Raw genomic sequence first — 10,834 nt, 5'->3', positions numbered from 1 at the left:
TTTTCTCAAAAATTTTTAGGGCTCCGAAATATCTGAAGATATTCAGGCAGACCGTAACGGCCCTGACCAATCCAAATCTGCTGTTAATTCCTCTCTAGCTCTTCCGGTTTTCGAGAATTTTTTCCATCCGATTCCAATTAAGTTGGTAGGCAACACACAATACACTACATGTGTATACTTGGCTGCATATTATATACTATTGTAGATTATGGGTAAAATAAAATCCTTGAGTAAAATGTATTAAAAATGAACAACATAATTATAAATAAATTTTCCTTACTTATAGAACAGTAATATTATTTCCGTATTTTCTAATGTAGCACAGTTTACAAAAATAGGGAACAATACATCTCTACATGAAATCTCGAAAATCACGAGAGCTAAAGAGAAATTCATTTCAGTTTTGGATTTGCCAGTACCGTTATAGTCTAGGGGTATTTTTTCAGATTTTTCCGAACTCCAAAAATTTTTTCCCTAAAAAATCGATGACCTAGTCCATCGATTTTCTCAAAAATTTTTACAACTCTGAAAGTTTTGAAAGAATTCAGGTAGACAATAACGACCCTGACCAATCCAAAACTGCTGTCAGTTCCTCTGTAGCTCCACAAGTTTGCAAGACTTTCTGATTTTTTTCGATCCGATTTCATTTAAATTTGTTGTTTGGTAGGCAACACACAATACAATACATGTGTATACTTGGCTGCATAAGAATTCCTAAAATTCTATATATTGTAGATTTTTAGTAAATGCATTCAAAATAAACAACACAGTTATATCTACAATCTTCTTTTATTTATAGAACAGTAATATTATTTATGTTTTTTCTAATGTAGCCTAACAGTTCACAAAAAACAGACAATACATCTCACCTACACAGAAAAAAGACGGTTCTTCCTGGATGTAACCAAAGCGATTCCGTTAAAGAAGCAATTATTGATTTTGTTCCGTACAATATATTCTCAAAATTGAAATAAAACGGCTATTCAAAACTGTATTCAGTTCCTCTCTAGCTCTTCCAGTTTTCGAGATTTTCAATTTTTTTTCTCGACGGAAGCACGCACAAAAATAGACCATTTTCGTGCAATTAGAAAAACACATGCAATATGAAATACCATTCTATTCAATTTTTCGTTCAGTGAAGTGGAACTTTTGTTGGTTAACCAATCACAATTATTATTATTCAAGTTAGAACCATAGAAAATATAGTACTAACGTATATTTTCTATGGTTAGAACTGTTAGAAGAGGAAGAAGAAGAAGAGTTCTTTAAAACCCGGTATTATTTTTAATTTTCAACATGAATATTTTTTAGGTTATACTTGAAAATGTCTTTAAGAAAGTATTGTAAAGTTTTCCCTCAAATCTCAAATTATAAATTACATAAAAAACAACAATACATTATGGTGTCTGCCGGTACTATTTCACGTCAAACAAAATTACGTAGCTTCATGCAATGCGCATAATAAAGTAGATGTACGATTTTCATCAACCAGTACTAGTTCAAAAAGGTTCGAGAAGAATTTGAATTTGAAGCAAGTATATTATGGAGTTTTCACTCCTCAGATACATGCAGTTAAGGTAAGCATAAGTTTGCTACTAATGACGCTAGCAATCAACAATATTAAAATTTGTAGATATTCTCATTATCATCGAGCATAGTTGGTATTGTAGCACAACCATTTCTATACAAGGTAATAGCTGCATCAGGAAATGTACCCGTAACTATAGCTGCCTACTCTTTCATTAGATTCTTTACTGTTGTTACTCCTATATTAATGCATTTAGTAACAAAAAAATATATCACGCACTTGGAATATAATGCAGAAAGTAACAGCTATATCGCAAAAACTGTAAACTTTTTATGTATAACTAAAGAGGTAATTTAAAAAATTATATTTAATATGTAAAATTGTAGGTAAACAAAAACATTTGTATTACAGACTGAATTTAAACCAGAAGAAGTAAAAGTTCCAGATGTCCCTGGTTTGTTTACGACATTTTTTGCAAAGGGGAAAGCTTTATTTTTGGATCCTAGAGTGTTTGACTAACCTGAACACTATGCTAAAATTATGGGCTCTGACAAACCGCTTGATTTTAAACTAAATGAGAAACCTCCCCCTCAGACACAGAAAGAAACGTCATAACAAAACCGTTGTTGAATTATGAAAGTGGATGTGTTTGTACTGATTGTAGTTATCTAAATTGTTTAGATTTAATTTAATGTGATAATAAATCAAAAACAGAAATTTTATTTGTATTTTGTAGAAAAAAACATACAAAACATTTCTAACAGACTAAGTAGACTCTTCCTCATCTTCATTGGGTTTATCATTCTGGGGCCAAGACGCTTTCAAAGCTTCTAAGGAGTCATTTGTTTCGTTGTTCTCTAAATCATCTACATCGAGCTCTTCAAAAGAAATATCCTGTTCCAAATATTGTTTGGCCACTGCATTTGCCAGTTTACTCGAGTAAATTTCGAGCATCATTTTAGGACCTAAAGGGATGCTCAGTTTGCAATTATCGTTCCAAATATCAATACTGTTGGAAAACTGTTCAAAAGTATCATCTTCAACTTTTTCAGTTAATACTGGTTCGGTACATTTAAAATTCTGTTTCAAGTCATCCGCATATGGCAGTTCCGACATTACGAAACATTTAGGTTGCAAATCTGGCTGCGGAACGAGGACAAAAAATTTAGGTTTGTTATTAGCGTTGTACACTCTCCTCATGACGACATATTTTTCTTGTTCGGTTAACTCGTCGATTAAATCGTAGAGTATCTGGGAACAATCATCCGGTTTGTCGGCATCTGGGAGGACATAAAATGCACCTTCTGCAATGATAAATGTTCTATGTACATACTCTTTCAGAAAGTTAAACAAATTATCTCTAACTGTTTCACGAACTCACCCCTTATGTAATACTCGGGAATATTTTTCTTATGTGTAAACCCCGTAACGGCGAAACTTCTAGGACCTTCTACTTTGAACATCTCCCTTTCGTTTACTTTGACAAATTTTCCATGTCTTTCGATCCCTGAAATCAAATCTGATATGTCCACTGAAACTGATTCGTCCTCGAGGAGAACAAATTTTGAATTGCGACTATTTATAGTTAGCTTAAATGGTGCATCCCTTCTATAAATTTTGACAGTACAAGCTGGAATTTCAAATCGACTGCCGAAACTAAGGGGTACTTTCCAAGGTTGTGTCCCACGTGGATTTCTGAATGAAAAAAATAAGTTGATACCCACTTTTAAGTCACATAAGACGGTGTTTGTTGTGGCATCAACAATTCTTTTCGCCATCGACAACGATTGATTACTTTCATCCTAAAAATGTTTAATTCTATACCAAGATAAATATTAAAAAACACTAAATTTACCACAGATATGTCTTTCATGGCATCTGAAACATCCGAGTCTCTTGTAATAGTAAATGGAAGTTTCACATCAGGTCCTATAATATACAAGTATATATTGTATTCCCTCAAATCATTTATAATTCGTTCCACTTTGGTCATATCTACGTCTTGTGAGCATCCATCTAACTTGGTCATATACAAAACTTGTAACGTTATAACACCTGGCAACTCATATGCTTCTTTTAGATGTGCGATAGCTAGCAGTAAAGCATCGTACCAGTTTCCTTCTTCAGGCTCAGCATTTTCAATACAACTAAGTATAGGCTGGGGATCCGAGTCAGTTAGTTTACTGTCATACAAATTTTTGTATTTCTTTATGTTCTTGGATTCCTTTGTATTTGATAAAATAAGTCTATATGTATCCTTCGTATCAGACAGCCAAATGAATGTAGAAATCTTCATTAAGGCAGCTAAAGCCTCATCTTTATTCGAAGCGTTAACATCAAACAAAATTATACCACAATCTCTTTTTGCTGGCGGTGGCATGACGATTCATTGACTGAACTAGCAATAAAAAATACGGAACGCTATTCACAGCCTTTATTAGTATTTTATGTACAAAACAGTTAAAAAATTGTGCTGTGCTGTAACACAATGCCCAAAACATATAACACTACAGTCTGTGATCTCTGCAATCTGCATACGAGTAACAAGCGAGTAACTAAATAAGAGGCTTTATTTCCTTGTCTTTCATTGGAAGCATCACTTGCTCCAAACGCAACTGGCGCCATCTTACAACCAGTCTGTGAAAAATAGCAGCTGCAACACAAAATAGAAACTGCAATGACCGTGCTAGCCGTCTTTGGTTTGAGAATGTAGTTCAAAAACTATGCAATAGATGTCGCTTTATTACGCTGCGCTTGGCGGTAAATTTAAATATAGTATCGTTATAGTCTGGAAGAATTTTTTCAGATTTTACCGGGCCTCTAAAATTTTTTCATCGAAAAGCCGATAAAGTCCATCGATTTTCTCAAAAATTTTTAGAAGTCTGAAAATTCTGAAAAAAATCAGGTAGACAATAACGACCCTGACCAATCCAAAACTACATTCAGTTTCTCTCTGGCTCCTCTAGTTTTCGAGATTTTCTATTTTTTTTTCGACGGAAACGCACAAAAACTGAGCAACAGAGCGTATATGGCCACCCCAGTTGAGAAGCGCATTTAAATTTTGTAACAATTCTCATAAACAAGTAAGTATAGTCCATTAATTTTCTCAAAAAATTTTAGGGCTAAATATCGGCAAAAATTCAGGTAGACAGTAACGGCCCTGATCAATCCAAATCTGCTGTCAATTCCTTTCTCTTCCAGTTCTCCAGAATTTATATTCTTTTTTTTCCGGTTCTAATCAAGTTTTTGTTGGGTAGCCAACACACAATACGCTACATATGTATACTTGACTGCATAAGAATACCTAAAATTATATATATATTTTATATACTACTGTAGTGTAGATTATTATGAAAAATGTATTAAAAATGAACAACACAATTATAATTAAATATTCCTTTCGTTATAGAACAGTAATATTATTTCCGTATTTTCTAATGTAGCACAATTCACAAAAATAGAGAACATGGGAATAATACATCTCTATATGAATATCTCGAAAATCACGAGAGCTAGAGAGAAATTCATTTCAGTTTTGGATTTGCCAGTACCATTATAGTCTAGAGGAATTTATTTAGATTTTTCCGAGCCCCAAAATTTTTTTCTCTGAATAATTAATGACCTAGTCCATCGATTTTCTCAAAAATTTTTACAACTCTGAAAATTCTGAAATAATTCAGGTAGACAATATCGGCCCTGACAAATCCAAAACTGCTGTCAGTTCCTCTGTAGTTCCACCAATTTTCGAGATATTTTATATTTTCTTTCCAGTTCTATTTAAGGTTTTGTTAGGTAGGCAACATACAATACATACTTGTGTATACTTGGCTGCATAAGAGTTCCTGTAATTAATAATTATAAAATTATAGGCAAAAGGATTAAAAATATAAATAAATCTTCCTTTAATTATAAAACAGTAATATTATTTTTGTATTTTCTATTATAGGTTAATAGTTCATAAGAAATAGACACGGGAAGAATATATATCACCTACTCGGAAAAACGTCGGTTCTTCCTCGATACAGCCAAATATTTCTCCTATAATATTACCAATTTATTCAGTGGCGTCGTAGAAGTTTTAAATAAGGAAACGACGTTCTTCTTTCTCCGCCACTGGTCTTTGAATTTGGATTATGTGCATATAGACCTAGGAGAAATATTTGAAAAAAAAATTGGACCAACTTTGGATAAATTTTATGAAGCGGTTTTCCAGATATTTACAAATATTGTTTTATTTTTGTTAATTTCAACGCCATGTATCTCATAAACGGTGGCCTCTGAAAAATATGAAAAAATTCAGGTAGACAATAACTGCTTAAACAATGCAATTAACTGCTTTTAGTTCCTCTGCCAGTTTCCGAGAATTTTTATTTCCTTCTATTTCAAGTTATTGTTATGTAGGCAATACACAATACACTACATGTAAAATACTTACTGTTTGAAGTTAATTTATGTATACTTGGTTGCAGAATAATTCCTAAAATTATTTATATTTTAAATTATGGGTAAATGCATTAAAACTGAACAACAGAATTGTAAATAAATCTCCCTTTATTTATTGAACATATTATAATTTCCGTATTTTTTATTGCAGCTTAACAGTTCACAAAAATAAGACATGGGTACAATACATCTCACCTACGCAGTTTCTTCCTCGATATAGCCAGTGCGATTACGTTAAGAAAGCAACTTTTCATTCTGTTACCTACAATATATTCTAAAAGTTGAGACAAAGCGTCAGCACTTTAATTTACCAACCCCAGACCCCCTTTAGAAACGCCCTTTAATTTTTTGACAATTTTCATGAGAATTTTCAGAAAAATTAAAATACCGTCTAAAGACGATTTTCCCAAAAATTTTTAGGTACTGAAAATTCTGAAAAAAATCCAGTGAATTATGATGGTCCTGACCCCTGACCAATCCAAAACTGCATGCAGTTCCTCTCTAGCTTCTTCAGTTTTCGATATTTTTCATTACAGAGGACCTTTCCAATTCTAAAGCTTTGGCTAGAATAGGCAACCAACAATACACAAGTGTGTATACGTGGCTGCATAATAATTCCGAAAGCTATATATATCACAGATTATGGGTAAATGCATTAAAACTCAACAACAGAATTGTAAATAAATCTCCCTTTATTTATAAAACAGTAATATAATTCCGGTATTTTCTATTGCAGCTTAGCAGTTCACAAAAATAAGACATGAGTACAATACATCTCACCTATGCAGGTTCTTCGTCGATACAGCCAGTGCGATCCACATACCTAGTGTGATCACGTTAAGCAAGCAACTTTTCATTCTGCTCTCTACAACAATATATTCTTAAAGTTGAGACAAACCGGCTTTTAGATGAGTACTTTAATTTTTTGACAATTTTCATGAACCATCCATCCATCGATTTTCTCAAAAAGCTTTTGGGAATGAAAATTCTGAAAAAATTCAGGTGGACAATAACGGCCCTGATCAATCCACAACTGCATTTAGTTCCACCAGTTTTATAGATTTTCGATTTTTTTCGCGACGAAAGCTCTTGCAATAATACAGACCATCATAGCATGTTTGGCGACCCCAAATGCGTCTCAGAAAGGAAGTTGTATACCAGGGTTTCCCAAACTTTTTTAGCGACGGAACACCTTAGAAGTTTTAAAAGTTTCACAGAACACCACATCCATTTTCTAGTTCTAGCATTCTGGCACAGGTAGAATTCCAAGTTTAGGTAGAAAAACCAATTTTTTTAGGTTTAATAAGTGACGATAATTTATTTATTCATTTGATAAGAACGATTCAGAAACAAAGAACATAAATAATTAATATAAACTTTTTTTGGCGGCATACCTACCGACTTCCCACGGAACACTGGTGATGTGCGGAGCACAGTTTGGAAAACCCCGTTCTAGACTAACGTGTTCATATTAACTATTTTTTTGTATTTTTGATCAAAGCGTGACCTGCAGAATTCTTTCGATGGAACATTGCGGCATCCTGTAAAGCCGCTCTAACTTGCAAGATTATAAATAAATGCCGATAACTATTGATTTGTGATTTCGATACGGTTTTTAATTAATCGGGTATTTCTGCCGCCATTCAAGAATAATTTAAATTCACTAAACGTGACACGTTTCCAGTTAGGCAGAACCAAGCTTATAAACTATTGACCGATCCTTTCAGTGCTAATTGTTTAATTTTAATAAAATCGGTAGGTACAATTCATTTCGGTTTTGTATACACACAATAATTTCCATTTATTTTAAGGCCGACTTGGTTTTTAACGAAACAGCAAAGTAAATCAAATATTTTATTTTATGTTATAAAAATTTCTCAAATCATAACAAAACTATATAAATATTGAAATTGGTGTAAAATGGCCAAAACTATCTGTAAATTGGTAAAATTTTTAATTTTATTTAAATAAACACGTCCACTATTTACCACCGAAGCCACTCATAAGATTACCTAAACCGCCCAATCCGCCGCTGGCACCCGCTTGGAGTTGTCTCATCATATTCTGTAAACCGGCCATGCCGCCCATCTGGTGCAACACCCGGGGATCCATCATCTTGGCCATTTGTTGGTTAAGTTTCGCCATCTGTGTATGGTTAACGTTCTTGGCCATATCGCCGCCCTTGAATAGTCCCTTGATGCCACCCATTTTCTTCACGACGCCAGCAAATTTCGTGTACTGGGTTATCAACTCTTTCACTTCTCTTTCTGTAACAAAAAAAAACGAACTATCGGGTCGATGCTGCGTTGCGTACAGTCTCTTACCTGTTACACCCGCTCCCTGAGCCACTCTCGTTATCCTGCCGGCTTGCTTGGTAAACAACTTGGCCCCGTCTCTATTGTCCAATTCCCCGTCGTTCATGCTGTCCATTATAGTCATAAGCCTTTTCAGCCGCGCCATCGATTCTTGCTCGCTGCCTTTCGACATAAGATCCTGGCTAAACCCTGGAATCATACCCTGAAACGAATAACGGGAACATCGAGACCTTGCTTAAAAATAACCGCGTAAATTTACCATTATTTGTGAAAATGGACCCATTTTCATGATATTCTGGAACTGTTCGTACATATCTCTCAGGGTGAATTGGCCGTGCTTGATTTTCTCTAATAATTCCTCATTGTCCTCCAATTTCAACTCGTTTACCTTATCGATAAGACCCTCTATGTCCCCCATGCCCAATAATTTGCTTATGAACGGTTTCGTTTTAAAGGGTTCCAAATCGTCTATATGTTCCCCGGTGCCGATGTAGATAATAGGACTGTTCGTAGCCGCAACCCTGGAACGTGAAATAAAAGTGTTAAGGTTTTCCGATGGAAGGATCATTAATTCATACTCACGCGCTAAGAGCTCCACCACCTTTGGCGTGACCGTCTAACTTAGTTATTATCACGGAACCGACGTCTACCTTTTCTTTAAAAGCCTTCGCCTGAGCTTCACAGGCTTGACCGATAGTCGCGTCCATAACGAATATTATATTATCCGGTTTCTAGAAGAATATTATGCGCAGCTTTGTATACAGTAGTTCAAACGTATCGTAAAAATAAAATGAAAATATACTTACTACAGCGTTGGAAACGGCCAACATTTCCTCGAAAAGAGATTCCTCTTGTTTGTGCCTACCGCTTGTATCGACAATAATGATCTCAAAACCTTCTTTTTTGAACATTTCAACACCGTCTTGAGCAATGACGACTGGATCAACTTCCGTATAACTGAAAATAATTAGTATAGGAAAATATAAACGCATTTGGATGAATAAATTTTACCTTCCATAGAAAGGTATTCTAGCTTTTGTACAATTCTGTTTGACCTGGTCGTACGCCCCAGCTCTAAATGTATCCGCGCACACCAAACAGGACTTCCAATTCTTCTTTTGATAATGATAGGCTAATTTTGTACAGGTCGTTGTTTTACCGGAACCTTGCAAACCGACAAACATAATAATGTTGGGTTTTCCTTTAATGGGTTGATATGGTTTTACTCCAGGATCTACAAGCTACAAAATAAATTATAAGTAAGTCTAACGAAATATTTTCATAAGTATACTTTGACGAGTTCCTTGAATACTGCGCTCTGTATCATTCGCCTTTTGTTGAGGCCCCCAGCCATTTCATCGAAGTCAATTACAGATCTAACATTTTCTCGCAGTTTTTTAACCAGTCTAATATTAACGTCGGCTTCAAGAAGGGCCGCGCAAATATCTTTAAGCATTCCATTTAGAACCTGCAATGGGAAAAATATGTTAAAAATTAGATAACCTCTACTAACATCTGTTTATATTTACCTCTTCATTAATAATCGTTGCTTTGCTGAGTGACTGCAAAGCAGTCGTAATCTTACGACCTAAATCTGCTAATACCATTTTCTTGCCTTATTATTTACAAATAACAAATTATTAATTTACAGGTTTTAATTAAATGTTTATTCCATGATCTGTCACTACTGCGAAATACACGTCAAAATGTGGTCAAAGTAGAGAAGTTGGCTACATACGTGGAATCACAGTGCTCAACCACTGAACACTAAACAAAGTGTCTACCTATCATACGCGCCATTATTCCATGGCTAGAAATTGGCCTCAATGATTTGGGATCGAGGGGGATTATCCCTCTTTATCATGCCTCATCTCATGTAGGCCTGGACAGCCTTCGTAGGTGGGCCCCATCCGTCGTCTACCCCGACCGCAAATGCGGTCGGTGTGGGCGCTTTGTGGGACCTCCTTTTGTCCTGGCTGGGCCCCGCCGGCTAGGGCCCTTTCTTCTGCCATGGAGACTACACAAGGCAACATCATCATTGGTTTATCATTTTAAATCAGAGTTGTGAATGCTCACGATCGATTGTCCTAAGATGCTTACGTACCTCACCTATTTACACACAAGGAGACGAACACTATGTCCATGTAAACAAATATCTTACCAAATTAGAGGGCGCTAGTGACCCCGAAATTCAATTAAAAATCAATCATGTCGTTTTTGTGATTTGTTAAACATTTTAAAATAAATAATCTAGGCAACTTTGAATTAAATAAATAAATCAATAAATAATGAAAATATAATGGAGACTATGCGTTACGCGTCGGCTTACTAATCCAAAAGTTCGGGTATAGTCTCCATAGTTAGCACGATTTCCTTTAGTACGATTCCATATTTTTTGAATTAGTTGATTCAAATAAATCAAATTCACTAATGAATGATCCGTTCTTTATCCATATCAATCGAATATAACTATCGAAAAGAAAGCTGCTAATAGGGATTGATGGACAACAAATCGAAATGTCAATCGAATTTCGATTGTTAAATGCGA

General features: G+C 35.0%; 2 protein-coding genes and 1 pseudogene across 2 annotated transcripts; 1 reads left to right on the top strand and 2 right to left on the bottom strand.

Annotated features, from left to right (window-relative positions):
• Nucleotides 1-208: 208 nt before the first annotated feature.
• Nucleotides 209-2,245, top strand: LOC108915249 (annotated as a pseudogene).
• Nucleotides 2,229-4,068, bottom strand: LOC108915253. The gene is made up of 3 exons (XM_018721227.1): nucleotides 3,384-4,068; nucleotides 2,910-3,330; nucleotides 2,229-2,832 (listed from the first exon to the last, which is right to left on the bottom strand). The coding sequence occupies exons 1-3, from the start codon at nucleotides 3,906-3,908 to the stop codon at nucleotides 2,294-2,296; spliced, it is 1,485 nt and encodes a 494-aa protein (XP_018576743.1). The 5' UTR covers nucleotides 3,909-4,068; the 3' UTR covers nucleotides 2,229-2,293.
• A 3,744-nt stretch (nucleotides 4,069-7,812) lies between these two features.
• On the bottom strand, nucleotides 7,813-10,005 carry LOC108915252 (signal recognition particle 54 kDa protein). The gene is made up of 8 exons (XM_018721226.1): nucleotides 9,816-10,005; nucleotides 9,578-9,754; nucleotides 9,298-9,527; nucleotides 9,093-9,243; nucleotides 8,869-9,017; nucleotides 8,546-8,807; nucleotides 8,296-8,488; nucleotides 7,813-8,238 (listed from the first exon to the last, which is right to left on the bottom strand). Exons 1-8 carry the CDS (start codon nucleotides 9,891-9,893, stop codon nucleotides 7,952-7,954), a joined length of 1,527 nt encoding a protein of 508 aa, XP_018576742.1. The 5' UTR covers nucleotides 9,894-10,005; the 3' UTR covers nucleotides 7,813-7,951.
• Nucleotides 10,006-10,834: the final 829 nt, after the last annotated feature.

This window comes from Anoplophora glabripennis, unplaced genomic scaffold, assembly GCF_000390285.2.
Source record: "Anoplophora glabripennis isolate ALB-LARVAE unplaced genomic scaffold, Agla_2.0 scaffold1064, whole genome shotgun sequence".
NCBI classification, from domain to species: Eukaryota; Metazoa; Arthropoda; class Insecta; order Coleoptera; family Cerambycidae; genus Anoplophora; species Anoplophora glabripennis.
Note: the sequence above shows the minus strand (reverse complement) of the source record. Positions and strands in the feature narration are given on the sequence as shown.

Excerpts from the sequence above, each read along its gene's own strand:
- LOC108915252 (XM_018721226.1), bottom strand. The coding sequence starts at position 9,893 with ATGGTATTAGCAGATTTAGGTCGTAAGATTACGACTGCTTTGCAGTCA. Across the intron at positions 8,808-8,868 it reads GGTGGTGGAGCTCTTAGCGC|GGTTGCGGCTACGAACAGTC; the intron begins GTGAGTATGAAT and ends TTCACGTTCCAG. Across the intron at positions 8,239-8,295 it reads TCAGGGAGCGGGTGTAACAG|AAAGAGAAGTGAAAGAGTTG; the intron begins GTAAGAGACTGT and ends TTTTTGTTACAG.
- LOC108915253 (XM_018721227.1), bottom strand. The coding sequence starts at position 3,908 with ATGCCACCGCCAGCAAAAAGAGATTGTGGTATAATTTTGTTTGATGTT. Across the intron at positions 3,331-3,383 it reads CCATGAAAGACATATCTGTG|GATGAAAGTAATCAATCGTT; the intron begins GTAAATTTAGTG and ends AAACATTTTTAG. Across the intron at positions 2,833-2,909 it reads TCCCGAGTATTACATAAGGG|AAGGTGCATTTTATGTCCTC; the intron begins GTGAGTTCGTGA and ends TTATCATTGCAG.